Source organism: Lepidochelys olivacea (assembly GCF_965140295.1).
Source record: "Lepidochelys olivacea isolate rLepOli2 genome assembly, chromosome: 1".
Taxonomy (NCBI): Eukaryota; Metazoa; Chordata; order Testudines; family Cheloniidae; genus Lepidochelys; species Lepidochelys olivacea.
In genome coordinates, this window is record NC_140411.1 from 307,304,308 (window position 1) to 307,320,160 (window position 15,853).

The 15,853-nt window shown below is 40.9% G+C and overlaps 1 protein-coding gene across 4 annotated transcripts in view; it reads left to right on the forward strand.

Moving 5' to 3' along the window:
• The window catches only part of ST7 (suppression of tumorigenicity 7), a gene marked incomplete at its 5' end in the record, with an annotated part of 234,365 nt that extends 219,234 nt beyond the window's left edge, over positions 1-15,131 (forward strand). For all 4 annotated transcript variants that reach the window (XM_084624973.1, XM_084624974.1, XM_084624975.1 and 1 more), the window contains 3 exons: positions 392-484; positions 3,472-3,611; positions 14,838-15,131. In XM_084624973.1, coding sequence (XP_084481099.1) covers positions 392-484; positions 3,472-3,611; positions 14,838-14,933 — 329 coding nt within the window. In that variant the 3' untranslated portion in view covers positions 14,934-15,131. The remainder of the gene's footprint in view (positions 1-391; positions 485-3,471; positions 3,612-14,837) is intronic.
• Between the last annotated feature and the right edge of the window lie 722 nt (positions 15,132-15,853).

The following is a 15,853-nucleotide window of genomic DNA, read 5'->3' on the forward strand; positions in this document are numbered from 1 at the left end:
CTTGGAAACTCTAAAAATGCTAATTCAAAGTTTTCAAATTTAAATATCTAAATTTAGGTACCTGACACCCTGATCCTGCAAACAGATAGTTACGTAGTTGACTTGACTCTTGTAAAGTGGTCCCACTGACTCCAATGAGACTATAGATGTGAGTAAAAATTAAGTATGTGGATAAGTGTTTGCCGGATTGAGGGCTAAATGCATATTTAGACTGTTAAATAAGTATTTTGCGTCCAATAGTAGGTACCCAAGTATGAAAATTTGGGATTTAGTGCCTAGTTCATTTTTGCTTTTCAAAATCGTTAATACATGTAAGGTACCCTGCTGAATATGTCGTGTAAATACTGCACTCACAATAAAGTGTCCTATGTGTTATTTTTGTCCTTTTCAGCTTTCAGAATGATCCCCTATCCTTTGGAAAAAGGACACCTTTTTTACCCATACCCCATCTGTACAGAAACAGCAGACAGAGAACTACTTCCATGTAAGTCTGAACTTTTTCTCTTTTTTATCCCTGGTTCTTGGCACCAAAGGGTTGTTTATCACCGTTCTGCAATACTGGCCTCCACGGATACCTATGAAGTTGGGTTCACTGACTTAGAATGATTGGCTGACAGTGAATCTTGAGAGTTCACTTGATTGTTAAAATGGCAATTCATAGCTACAGCTCATAAAGTTTTAGGTATCTGTATTGATGTCAAAAAAGAAAAAAAAGTCCAATTACCTTGGGGATGTACTTCTTTTAAAAATCTGTTTCTTTCTTGCCAAGACAGATAAGGTATGTTTGTTCCTTTATCTAGGATATCATACCATCAAACTAAAAATACAGTTGTCCTGCCCTATAGTCCTAATGCAGGAAACCACTGTCTAAATTCAAGGTAGTTTTGCCTTCCCAACACTGCAGGATTGAGCCTGCATAAGGACTATGTTATTGTGACCTCTTGTAAGAGAGCTATTGTAAGAGGTGCCTAGTCACAAAGAGGGTTTTCTTCATGTAATGATGTGTGTGATTCTTATCAAGATATTAATGTGAAATTTCACCAGTCATTTATTATTATGAATTTGTAAAGCACCAAGCGTGTTCTAAATGCTGTGCAAGATACAGATATAAAGATAGTCCCCTGCCCTTGGAGAGTTTTACAGTCGAAGTCAATGGGACTGCTTGCCAAGCACAAAGTTAAACACGAGTCACTCTTTGCAGTATCAGGCCTAACTGGCCAGTCCTGGAAATGTCACACACTCAGAACTGCGTTCCCACACTCTTTCCCATTGAAGTCAATGGGACTTGGTTGGAAAGCACAGGTGCTCATGCGGAGATGTTTGCAGGATCAGGTTCCAAAAGGCAGACATAAGATGCACTGGAGGACTCAAAAAAGGGAGTAAATTTAAATTATTTTTTGAAAAATAAATGAAAATGTGCTTGTGTTCCGTTTGTGTTTGTGTCTCTCCTGGAATAGGTCTTTCTTTTATAACAACTCCAGTTCAGGCTAAGTTATGTTTAACTATTCTTAATAAATCTGTCTGGGTAAACTGTAGGTAGAAGTAATATAGCAAGAGTCCCCTCATTGTCAGGCCCTTCTTTCATAACACATTCTCTCTGATATTACACCGTAATTCTTGGCAACCAGCTCTATCTCCCCACCCCGTTATAATCACCCTAATTATAACAATACCTCTTAGGACTCTCAGAATGCTTTACTCCAAGGGATACTGTTAAATGGAGGGTGGAGTGCCAGGTAAATTTGGGAATGACAAATTGATACAGAATAGTAAGCGTTCTCCCTTCTAGGTGCAAAATTAATTGGTGTTGTCAGATGTTAGAAGCAAGGGACTCTTTAATACCGAACATTGATCGTAATGTTTTGCTCTGATAATTGTGAGAAATGCCTTGTACTGTCAAATCTCTTGGGTTTGAGAAGAGAAGGTTTTCACATACTGTGAGAGACACAGGTTGTGTAGAGATCCTTTACACCACATGCCTGTCTAAACCTTTAATTGCTTATATTTTAAAGGTAACTTTCGGTAGGTAATTTGAAGGGAGAGTTTCTGCTGAAATGCTATCATAGCTCTGGGGTTTGCATGAGGAACAGTTTGCTCAGTTTGCTTCAAATGAAAGAGAGATTGAAAAGATTAACCCCAGCTAAGTACAAACATCAACCAAACCTAATTTTTGCTTTAAATGAACTACAACAACAGATTGGATATTTCAGTCAAAGGCAAGAGAAGTGGGAGCCTGCATTAGAATGCTTGTGCAATTGTATTTTCCCAACTCTAATCTGCAATTTGATACTTACATATGTGATTTAAATGAAATTATCTAACCATGTTTCGCCTGAAAACCGTATGCTGATTTTTTTAAGAGAACAAGATTTGCAGGCCCCAAACTCTAACACACTTGAAATTGTTATTTTTATTTTAACTATTCAAAGAAGCCTTATGGGCCCATCAAATGAGAGCTGCAACAGTCCAAACTGGATGTTGTGCAGTTCTATACCATGCTGCTTGACTGCCCTGTTCCTGTGACCCGGCAGGGGCAAAATAAGCAGGCTTTGAGCAGGATTCTTGCATACCTTCAGCCATACCTGCCCATAAAAATGGAGAAGGCAGGCAGAGTAGAAGAATGGTATGATATGTATGTATACCACCATGACATTTAAAATTAAAAAACAAGCTGGTATGGTAAGTCGAACTTTAGATCTACCAGCTGGAAGTGTATCCTTTTAAGAGAAAAACTATTGTCATTTGAAAGTCAAGCACTGATCCTGACTAGAACTTAAAAGTAGGGATGGAATGGGAGACACAGTTCGACAAAACAAGAACTGGCCAGAACATTTGCCAAACTGGCCAGATTTCCCAACCTGAAGCTGAGCCATCTTAAAAGGTTTGATTAAGCGAAACTTTCCTCCAGGCAAGTTCCCACTCTCAGCTCTGGGATACTTCTTCCCGCAAGAGCATATTGTGAGTCTCTTCAGGCCCAAGCCAGAGACTTTTCTGTTTCCCTATTAGTTGGTATTGATTATTGTTGGATTTTTTTATTCCTCGCATCATATGGTGGTTTGTAGAGTGGTTTCATTCCCTGCCTTTATTTCAGCAAGTTTCCCTAGCTTGGATAAATTACATTAGTTAATGCACATCAGCATCGAAAAAAATAAATGTATTATTAATATATGAAGATGCTGATGATGGTGATGAAGATGCTGAAGGAATCAGCTAGTGGTGAGATGGAATGGAAGGGAGGCTATGCTGGGAGGAGTCAAGGAAGGCACAGAGGATTATAGTGGAAGGAAGAGTCTGTTAAAGGGTAGGGAAATGGGAAGAGGCGTCTCAAATGATTCTGGCATTCAGAACCTTTAGATGCGTCTTCCCACTAAACCAAACCTTGGAACCTTTGTGGCTTCTATGTAACTGCTTAACCCAGATGAGAAGGTATTTTACCTACACCATGTTTTTCCTTTCTGCTTTCCTCTGCAGCATTTCATGAAGTTTCAGTTTATCCCAAGAAAGAGCTTCCTTTCTTTATACTCTTCACTGCTGGATTGTGTTCCTTCACAGCCATGCTAGCCCTCCTGACACATCAGTTCCCGGAGCTTATGGGGGTCTTTGCAAAAGCTGTGAGTATTCACTGACACGCCTTGGTTTTTGGGTAAATACAAACACAAAACAAAAAGGGAAATGCACAAATAAAATGGTGCTGAGCTAGACATTGCTGGATATGAAGTGTCTGAATATTTGTTAGTACAAAAGGACCATCAAGAGGTCTATCACTGAACAGGAGAACATTTAGAAATCATTTAAGGAGCTAATCAGTAAAATACACTCCAGTCTTTCCTCTCTGGATTATATGACTCTGTTGTTGGTCTTGGTTTCTTGTGACTCTGCCAAAAAGGAGGGGGATATCTGCGTTTTAATGGATAATCCAATAAAGTAAACTAATAACAGATTGCAGAGCCCCAGCCTGTTCAGAAAAATAAACTGCAAGGCTGTGCAAGATTGTGATAACTACACGGTACTTCCCAGTGCAAGACAGGAACGGCACAAACTCCAAGTAGTACCAGGAAAAATGTGGTTCAATGTTAACCAAAGCAAATTGCAGTGTCCCTTTTCTGAAACTGCAACAAATGATACAGCCTCAGTGCTTGTGTCCAGACCTCATATTCCAGCTCTGTTAGCTGCATCTGCTGAGGACCCTGCTAATTCTGCTTTTCTGGCCACGGAGCGTTAATATGGGGAAAACAAGTTGTACTCCAACTTGCTTTTTTCCTTGCCAAGTCTAAGAGCATCACTACTCTGATTTTCGCAGCCACAGGGGGCATGTGGGAAAATTCACTTCCCAGCAAAGTTCCAGCAAGACCATTACTTCCTCCTCCAAGAAATGCTGAGAACCCAGACCAATAATTTATTATTTAATGTACTTCTTATTGTGGAGCTCAGTGGGTCCAAAATACTCTTTTGGCCTTCTTGTAATTTTCCAAATTATGCTAAAGTTCCTCTGCACTCATTTAGTTTTTTTCCGGGGATGGAGGAGGCTTTGATGGAGCTTTCAAGGTACCCCAAGGCTCATTCTTTAGTGCCTTTCTCAAGACCTCATATCCTTCTGACCAGGAAGGATTGTCCAGGGACCCCTTTTGGAGTCAACCAGCTACTCCATCAGCCAGGCTGGTCAAATATATCAGTGCTTGTCATAAATATAAAGGGAAGGGTAAACCCCTTTAAAATCCCTCCTGGCCAGAGGAAAAATCCTCTCACCTGTAAAGGGTTAAGAAGCTAAAGGTAACCTCGCTGACACCTGACCAAAATGACCAATGAGGAGACAAGATACTTTCAAAAGCTGGGAGGAGGGAGAAAAACAAGGGGTCTGGGTCTGTCTGTATGCTGCTTTTTCCGGGGACAGGACAGGAATGGAGTCTTAGAACTTTTAGTAAGTAATCTAGCTAGATATGTGTTAGATTATGATTTCTTTAAATGGCTGAGAAAAGAACTGTGCTGAATAGAATGACTATTCCTTTCTGTGTGTCTTTTTTGTAACTTAAGGTTTTGCCTAGAGGGATTCTCTATGTTTTGAATCTAATTACCCTGTAAGGTATCTACCATCCTGATTTTACAGAGGTGATTCCTTTACTTCTATTAAAAGTCTTCTTGTAAGAAAACTGAATGCTTTTTCATTGTTCTAAGATCCAAGGGTTTGGGTCTGTGGTCACCTATGCAAATTGGTGAGGATTTTTACCAAACCTTCCCCAGAAAGTGGGGTGCAAGGGTTGGGAGGATTTTGGGGGGAAAGACGTGTCCAAACTATGTTTCCCAGTAAACCCAGATAAAGTTTGGTGGTGGCAATGGAAATCCAAGGGCAAAGGGTAAAATTAATTTGTACCTTGGGGAAGTTTTAACCTAAGCTGGTAAAAGTAAGCTTAGGAGGTTTTCATGCAGGTCCCCACATCTGTACCCTAGAGTTCAGAGTGGGGAAGGAACCTTGACAGTGCTTTAATCCAAAGCTCTAGTAGTAGTTTGTGTCTGTTATGGCAATGGCTCTTTCATTAAGAATTCCTGTGTCTGCAGGCAAAGAGGATAGATGACTTGATCAGCTGGGATAAAAGCTAACATGTCTGTCAACAGAAAAAATACAATAACTTGCTTGAAATAGTCCTTTATGCATTTAGCCTTGAGTATATCTATAGGTATATAGTGGATGGCATGTATTATTGTTGTTATTATTATCATTTTATTTATTATTATGCACATGGAACAGGACCTCATCCTGCTAAGTGCTGTACAAACACAGAACAAAAAGATGGTCCCTGACTCAAAGAGTTTATTCTAAGTATAAGACAAGAGACAACAGATGGATACAGACAGACAATACAAGAAAACAATGAGACAGAATTGGTCAGCATGATAGGCTGTGGTATAAACACACCAGTTATCATTGTTATTTATTATTTGTATCACCAAAGTGCCTAGAACCAGATTTTTGTAGGCATCACAGCAAAGAAGTTTTAAGGCTGGTCAGGTGTATGAGTAAGGGATGTGTTCCCAGGAAACTTCCTTCAGAGAATAAAAAGAAAAAGCAATGTCTCTGAAGCACAGATTTTGCTTCCAGTCTGTTTTGTTCATTCAATATGCAGTATGCCGGTATTAGCAGTCAGTGGGCCAAATTCTGCCCTTCCGTGTACCCTGTGCAACCCCATTGGTTGTCAGCCTCATGACTTATTTAAGAGCAGAGAGTTGAAATTGTCTGAGCACCTCAGGCAACGAGCCTGCTACAGGTAATGGGGTGCTGGAATCAGACAAACCTGATTGTGGACTTTCATGGGCTTCACTTGCCATTTTTTGTGTGATGGGTGCAATCAAATTGGGTGGGTGGGGTGTTAATATTTACATTTGTGATACACTAGCAGTTGTTTCCTCAAATAGCTCTTGTTTTGGACACCAAAGTCACTTTGGGAATACAATGCAACCAAGGGGATCTATTCCTGTGATAGGTGCATGTAGCTTCCATTGATGTTAATGGAATAGAAGCCTCAGGGCTCAATATGTGACTGCGTCCTGTATCTGAGAATAGAATGGAGCACAATAAATGAACACAAACAAAACTAACTCAATGCCAAGTTATTAACCCTGTATGAAATAGGCCATGTCACTGACCTCGGTGTACATCTCTGAAGCTACATGGCATGTTTGCTATGTTAACGAACATTCATAGGGATTTAGCTATGTGTCTGTCTTAATAAACAAACACAGGCAGCAGCTGGCTTTTAATTGTGAATGGACAGAGTGAAAATCAGGCCAGTCTGGTGACAGCCTCTGTGTGACCTTTGTCCATTGACTGATCCAGGGGCTTAGACTCAGATGTCTCATTTTTGTTGTCAACTAAAAAGGTGGGGTAGCCAAACTATGTGAAACCTAAGGCCTTGTCTACGCTGCCACTTATAGTGCTGAAACTTTCTTCGCTCAGGGGTGTGAAAAAACGCCTCCCTGAGCGCTGCAAGTTTCAGCGCTATAAAGTGGCAGTGTAGACAGTGTTACAGCACTGGGAGCAATTCCCTTCATGGAGGTGGTTTTATTACAGCGCTGGGAGAGCTCTCTCCCAGCACTGGAGCCGCGACTACGCAGCCACGTTAAAGCGCTGCACTTTAACATCGGCTGGTAGACAGACCCTAAGAAGTGTGATGACAGGCGTCCCTTTGATATGCAGTGATATCAAGGCTCAGTGGAACAGACCACCAGCAAGCCACAGCTGCCTTTTCACCTTTTAAGGGAATTAATTTTGAACATACCTAAAAAGATGAACGTTCTGAATATTATTTTGGTTGTGTGTGTGGAATTAATACTCTTGTCTGATTGACATGTTGTGGTTTAACCAACATCATGGGATGTATTGTAACTATTGCAAAACTACAAGAATACGTCATAATTTTAGCATGGCTAAATTATTCTTCTGCTTACATCTGTCAATCCCAAGAGCACTGCACATGTGTAACTGAGAGCCATCTTGGACCAATTTAAAAATTAAATCCAACTTCATATTACTGCAGGTTGAGGTTTAGCAATTTACAAAATATGGTGTACTTCAGTTAAACTGAATATAGCATGTGTGGAGCTGTTTGCATTTGTTAAGCACCTACTTGGGGAACAAATATTTGATGATGGGCTCTCTTCAGTCTAGCTGGCATAGGTATAAAAGATTGAGTGGCTGGAAGCTGAAGCTAGACAAATTCACACTAGAAATAAGGCGCACATTTTTAACAGTGAAGGTAATTAACCATTGCAACAACTTACCAAGGGTTGTGGTGGATTCTCCTTCACTGGCAATTTTTAAATCAAGAGTGGATGTTTTTTCTGAAAGATATGCTGTAGGTCAAACAGGAATTATTTCAAGGAAGTTCTGTGGCCTGTGTTATGCAGGAAGTTAGCCTAGGTGATCTAACAGTCCCTTCTGGCCTTACATTCTCTGAATCTATGAAACTTGCAAGTACAGCCACTGACACTTTGAAGCTCATACAAGTCTGTGAATACTATTCATTCGTCCTCACAGTGCTTGGGAGAGAGAGTCCCTTGTGTAGACACCTGCTTCATCTCATGAATCAACTTGCAGCAGGTCTTGATGGTTAAAAAAACCCAACCCCCCCTGTCTGGGTAGAGAAAAGGAATCAGGCGTTCTTGAGGGGGGAAAAGCTAGAGGAAATGGAGGTGGGACAGAGGGGGCAGAGGACTACCTGAAGCAATACGTTTTATTATTCTAGACACTGCTGGTTTCAGCCAAAGCTGAAATCTAATTGGTCCTAAACTCTCTATGAATCCACTGTAAGGCTAAAATAACTTATTTAACAATGAAACATCACAGTTTATACAAGAGGAATCCTTGATCAGTCCAATACAGGGCAAACTAAGTGGTCCATAAACAGTAACCCTCCAAAAGATACAAATTAAAAGCTGAATCAGACTCTGGGTTTTTACAGTTTCTTAACTGATCCTATCAGAACCTTTGATCCCAGTGTCAAGGCAATGTAAGGATTTTAGAGGATCCCTAAGAAGGAATGAGTATGAAGCTCCCTATGAAATGTCTACATCCACTTAGTGCCTCTGGAGGGCTGGATTTTATGCAGCTTGCATGGTTAAGTAAGCTTTGTAATATAGTCAAAGTGTCCAGATCTCATTGTAGTGATGCTTATAAGTGCTTGTAATAATAATGGTATGACAGGCAGAGGTACATTTCTGTAGCTTCTCTATTTAGGTTTTCTCTTTTCTCACTCCTCCGCTTCCAGCCTATAATGAAAGTCACTTTCCTCCCCCTCCTCCCCTTCCCAATCCCCTTCATTGGCCTCCCATCTCTTACTGCATCAAACACACAGTCCTTGTCTTCACAATCAACACCCTAACAATCTTACCATTTTACATCACACATCTCACCCCCTTAGACTCTTCTGCTCATTTCGTACACTCCTACAAAGCCCTTCAATTTTACTGCTATCTTCACTATGTATCCCACTTCTCAGTTCACACCTTCTCTCCTGCTTTCCCCTGTGTTTGGTAGTTTCTCACTCCCAGCCTGCCAATTCCCCTTCTCTCTCCTCCTTCTACCACTTCCCGAACACGCACTTTTTCCAGGAATCTTTCCACCCTGCTTGCAGAGAATCTCTCCTCACTTTCCCTTTCCTGAGTGATTGTGATTTTGGGGGGGGGGGGTGTATGTGTGTTTCTCCCTTTTGTCTCTTCTGTCTCAAGCCCCACTCCTGTGACTGGATCCTCTCGTACAGAATTCTTGAGGAGTTCTATTTACCACATTGGGTCTCTGTAAGGGTCTGTGCTAAGATTCGGTATCAGGCTGTGGTGTATAAGCTCTATAGGGGCAGGGTTGATGTCCTAATTTGTTTTTGCGAGCATCATATAAATTTGTGGTGCTATCTAAATTATTTTTATTAATAACAACACACATAATAAATAACCTGCCAGCTATGCTAGAATGGCCCCTCCCTCTAGCTGTCACTCCCAGCTGCATGTGCTAAGATTACTGGGAAGCCAGCCCACAAGAACTCCCTGGTGGAAGCAGGAGTTCTAGAGTCCAGATCAGGGCAGAGACACAAGTGTACTGCTTATAATAGGAGGAAGCTGTTGTTAAACAGGGTGAGCTATTGATAAGAGAAGAACGCGGAGCTTGGGTTTAACTCCACCCTACTTCAGGGAGACACTGATATCTTGATTTTTTAAAATTGGCACTAGAACTATCTATAAAATCTCAGACATAAATAATTAACACAAACCAGCTGTTTAGAAATACAAACGGAGTGCAGTGCTGCTTCTCCTATCAATCTGCTCCTGGAATTGCAATATAAGGTGTCTTCATAAGAACATAAGGGGAGAGAACCAAGCTAGAGTGGCATAAAGGGGCCTTAAAAGCCCTGGATCCTGCCAAGGGAGAACACCCTCAGTGCAGAAAACTGCTTTCCAGGGACCCTCTCAGGAGCCCCATGGAGCAGGGTGGGGCTGGGAAGAGGAAGGGTGTGTTGGAGATGGGGCTGCAGCACAGAAAGTTGAGAAGACTGTGCAATACTGCAACCTAAGAGCAGCCAGGGCAGGCTTCCAGAAGTTAAATGGGCCCCCAGCGCTGTCTGTATTCCCCCAGGGGCTGCAGAGCTGCCCAGAAGTGGAAGGGTGCAAAGGTGGCTTAAAGTCACTATAGCTCCCTTCTCCTCCTGAGCTGTGCCTCTAAGAGGTGCAGCACAGAATCTCAACCATAGGATTTGCCGTGCCACACCAGACCATTGATCCATCGAATCCCTTAACCTGCTTTTGGCAATGAACATTTCCTGATGATTCAGAAGAAGGTGAAAATCCCCACAACATGCAAGTAGCCAATTCTGTGATTCTCTGCCTGGCTGGGGGGAGGTGGCTTTTTCTCACATGGGAAGAATCCAGTTGTTAAATATGATGGATTTCATAGATCAGGAATAGTTAACTTTCAAATAGCAACATGTTTTAGCATTTCCACTTGGTTATGGAAGAACATATTTCTAGCCTGCATTTTTGGCAGTCTTCTGAGACACAGGCAGGAAGTTTCCTTAAAGAGCTGGTAGTGGGCCAGGTAGTAAAGTTAAAATGCCATATAAAGGAGCACTGGTTCAAATGGCTGCCTTGCTAGTGGAAGAAATAATGCAGTAATTTTCTGATTATTTTCACTAGCCCTTCTAATGAAAAAATTTGGGAGGGCACTCAAGAGATGAAGGCAAGCAGTACATGTTTTTTGATTGCACCACTTGGGATAAATTTGTCAGCATGTAATGTAGATGCTTTTTTATTCTTTTGTTTTCTTTTTCATACGGTACAAAGAATCCGTAAGTCAGTCATTAAAAAAGCCAGGTGCTTGCATGACTCGATGGCATACAAATATTTCTTTGATGAAAATGAGAGTGACAGTTAATTGGAGAAATCAGCCTTTGTTAAAGTGACTCCATCAACTGAACAATCCCATCTCTGCCTGAAAATGTTGTGGCTACAATAGTTACCCCGAAGGTTATTAAAGAGAAGGAAGATGGAGAAAAAATATTTTTCTCTCTTTATTCAGATCCTTTGTGTGTTTGAAATCACTTTGCACGTGGTCAGTTTCTCTCTTTTCCACATAATCAGTGAGGCGCATCAAGCAAGAAGACCTCTTATCTACCTGGAGCTCCACTGATTGCAAGGATCTATCCATGCCTGTCTAATCACAGGACCAGAGCTGTCATTAGTCAGTTTCTTGTTGATGAAAAGGCTCTTATAAATGTCAGCTGGGAAGCAGACTAGAAGCCCTTATAAACATTTTCCCTAGGATTTTTTTTAATCAGACCATACTGTTTCAAGGGTGCTGTCAGAAAGCAGAATTCTTTCTAAGTCAGTCACTGTCAAATATTCAAGGTGACAGAGTTTCTTTCCAAAAACATAAAAATAAAAACAGCTTCTGCCAATCTCACATCAATAATTATGCTCTTTTATTGCTGGTGCTGTTTCTTTTGCTGTCTATATGGGAGAAACTGTCAGTGTCAACAGGAAAGGTCAAAAGCATAAACAACGTAAAGGATGCAGACGGGAGACCCCCAGGGTACCTCAGTGTGGTATGAAATTAGATTGCACAGCTGCTAGTGATGGTTGAGAACATGAGCACTAAAAGCTTTCCAAGGGCTGCACACTGAGCTCTAGTTCAACAGATTAAATATTGGCTACTGGGTCTTCCACCAAATGTATGGAATGCAGTAAGGTGAGAGGAGCTGGCATGTTTTACAGTGTTTGTGGCTGGAATTTGGGTTCTTTATTCCATCTAGGGAGAGGAACCAATCAGAAACACTGAACACACTTAGCAGACTTCCCTGAAGGTTAGTGGTTAGACCTCCAGGATACTGTAGGGAGGCCTGAGTCTGGAAACTCACTCTTTGTGGCTCGTGGGTTGAGATCATTGTAGTGGAGCAGGAGTTGGGATTAAGAATTGGGTATTACAGAAGGAAGGCTCTAGGACCCTCGCTCTTACTGATGAATCTGATTGCTGTGAGCTGGTAGAAGTCTCTTGGCAAGTGTCCCTTGTGGGACAACACAAATCCAGGAGTGAAATCCTGACCCCATTGAAGTCAATGGGAGTTTTGCCAGTGAATTCAGTATGATCTGGATTTCACCCCATATGTTTAAATATTATATTTTCTAGATCTCTGTCACTTGACACACTTTCTCCACTACAGTAGTACCTCTGTGTACTTCTAGATACAGGTAAATTGCTAAGTTTCAGCTACAGGATACATCTAAAGTTATTTCAGAAACAAAAGTACTGTAAATACCAAAACCCAAAAAATTTAATGCCACTAATTTCATTGATTTAAAAAAGTAATCAAATTTAATTTACGGCAGTTATAGCATTTACTTTCCTCTAGTTACGTGGGATGCTTCAGGTGCAAATTAAAAGCAAAGTTTGAAGTTTACTGTAGTGATATTTTGCATTTTCCAGGAGGGGTCGGGGAGAGGGCATATTCATTTACTTCAAATAGTTGTTCACAAAAAAGGAAATACAGTCTGGACAGAATCACTCCATAAAGTGCTAAGGCATTTTGGCTATTTCCAGTGACCTCTCTGACAAAAGCTTTGATACCACATTTGGTCAGTACTGGTCTATATAACTTGGCTTGATCTTCACAAGCACACCTGCCTGGTACAGTCTCCTAGCTTCCTTGGAATGAGATAAGGGCCATGTTTGTGACTCTGTCTTGTCACTAGTCACTGATATCATTCATAATGCACAAGTTATTCCTTGGGTAATGTCTTTTCTAGGAGAATCTTTGAGAAGATACCCCCTCAAATATGATGCAGACCAAGTACTTATGACATTTATTAATACAGTTAAAATATATACAGCATATATGTTTTCAGTTAAAATAAACTCTTCACAAAACACTGTCTGATAAACATGAAACTGCTTGCTTCTATTTTACTGACTGATACCTTAAAGGGATTCTAATCTTTGGCCAAGTGATATCAAACATATCAAGCATATTTCTGGAAGCAACAATATTTTCAAGGCAAAAATCACACAGTAGTGGAAACAACAAAACAGAGAGATGTCTCAACCAAAAGACTGGACCTGTACATTTTTTATTCTGTACTGTAGCCTTTAATTGAGCTGAGTTTACTGTATGTAACCTGGGTTTCAGCAGCATCCTCCAATTCAGCAGCATTCAGACTGATCTGATTTCTTGAAAAGCAAAACCCACAGAGTGGCATTTGAATGTCATATACAAACATATATGTTCTGCTCTCATCAGGGGAGATGGGACTATGGCAGAATACAGCCAAGCAAAGCCCCTGGATTGCAGTTCTTTCTCATGTCAGAGTTCGTGTATTCTGTGCTCATCACATGGCACATTCTGAAACATGAAACTGCTTACCGATATTTGGGTGAGGTAATACGTCACCCACCATGTCTCTCTAATATCATGGGACCAGCATGCTACAACAACACATCATGCAGGTATTTGCTAATTGATACCATAAAAGAACTATATTCTTTGGCAGAATTATGTCAACCAGCATATGTCTGGAAGCAGCATTGTTCTTAATCTGGTGATGGCTGACTTTGCATATGTGTAATAGCCGCACAAATACAGTATGCCATAATAGTCTATTTTATTCCAGGCACCTACAGGGGGCCCATCGCATCTGTACATAATACAGACTGAAGTAAATACATAGCACAATTAATGTATATGGGGTAACATTTTCAAGATTGACCCGTGATATGGAATTCCTCAGTTCTGAGGTACTCCACTTGAGACACGTCAGTGGGGCTGAATTCTCAGAAAATGTTTCACATGGCACCCTCTGAAAGTCAGACCGTTTTAAGGTATCTCCTTCTATTTTCAAATGCTCAACCCTCCCCCCCGCCCACCCACCCCTGTTAAAATGGTAACTATTCATCTGATCTGGCCTTGTAAGCCTCTCATAGCAGTAATATACAGGCCAGGGCTACACTACAGACCTGTATTGGTATAACTATGTTGCTCAAGGGTGTGAGAAATCCACACCCTAAGTGACATGGTTATACCGACCTAGCGTCCCCCCCCCCCCCTTTCCGCCGCAGACAGTGCTATGTCGACAGGAGATCTTCTCCCATCAACAGAGCTACAGTGGCTCAGCCTTTGGTGTTGGAACTAGGGGTGCTGCTACACTCATTTGTTTGGAGTAGTAATAACATCAAATACATGGTTTCCATCATCAGCACCTCCACCAAAAAACCTGTTCCAGCCCCCCAGGGTGCAGCTGCACCAGTGCTGCTGTGTTTCTACAGCACTGTACGTGAAGACTAGCTCGCAGATATGTCTCTCAAACTATTGCATTCTTGTTTCTAAAGGAAAGATCAAGTCAGGATAAATTCTAGAACAGAGAGCCAAGGGGGCCTGAATATGCTTTGATAATATTTAACCATTATGGGTCTAATTCTGAAGGCAAAATTGTGTTCCCGTGGTTAGTGCCTGTTTGTGCCCTTATACAAGAGATTCCTTTTTACTTCAGTGGGTTTTGGATCAAGCCTACAGTGACTTGTATCCGGGCATGGATCTAAGATTCTAGATTTATGCCTTTATTGTGCATTAACTCGTTAGTAATATCTATGAAAAATGGAATACTTGCTTTATTTACTACAAAACTGAGAAATGGACAATGTGCATCTAAGGGCAAAACTGGGCCTAAAGACTTTAAAAACAAATTATTCAATTAGTGTCACCCAGAGGAATTTCTTGAGGAGGGTCTACAACACCTCAACTGCACAGCATTGTGTCACAGTCTGTTGTCTCCACGATTTTGATCTACCTGTTTATCTGATTTCTTTGCAGTTTCTCAGCACTCTCTTCGCCCCTTTAAATTTTGTGATGGAAAAAGTAGAAAGTATCCTGCCCTCCAGTCTGTGGCACCAGCTGACAAGGATCTGAGGGAAAACGCCACACTGATTAACTGCCATGACGTCTTCTGTGACAACTTTTTGTTGACCACAAGAAAGCATGATAAAAAAGGGAAACAGTTCTAAGACTTAAAAACTCTTCATGGATTGTCTGTTCTCATATAAAAACTGTTTCTGTTGTACAAAATACATTGCTGTTAGGTTTTATCATATTTTGCTTTCAGAAAAGAAAAAGATCTTAAAAATAAACTTTTGTGTATTGCAGCATTGCAGAGGAGTTATTTTTCGATTTCTTCGAACACCAGAAGGTACTTTATGTCCCTGAAAATCCATGACGCATCCATTTCAGCTCAAATACAGCTTGACTTTCTGTTCAAATAATGAAACAGTACTAGTTACTTTTTAAAAGCTATGCTATCACTATCTTCTCCTATAGAGTTTAATTAAGGCAAAACTCACCCATGTGCAGAAACCCCACACAATGCTTATGGACCACTTACTTCTTAAGCTCTCAATATTGTGCTTAAATGGTGCATTGGACTTCTTCTGGCCCTGTGCACAGGACTGGATTTCACCCTTAGTCCACATCTCTGAAAACTCAATCCCAATTTCCAGATTTCATTACTGTGGCTTTTCCAGCTTTAGTTTTCTGTCCATACAGTCAAGCACCTTCAAAATCTTTTTGATGTATTAGCTGGCTGCAGGAGAGCACTCCACAATTAGTGGTGGAAGACAGTGAGAAACATACATGTAATGGTTAGTCATTCTGTTGTGGAGCAACATGCTTTTGGGGAGTTTTGTACTGTGTTTTCACTGCATTATTGGTACTTGAAAACACCATGCGAGCATGAAAAGAAAGTCCTGTGTCTTATCTCTATACAGTGTTAAACACAGATGTTATAAAATAACTACCATTTTATGCTGGGAAAAATGAACATATGTACTAATCTA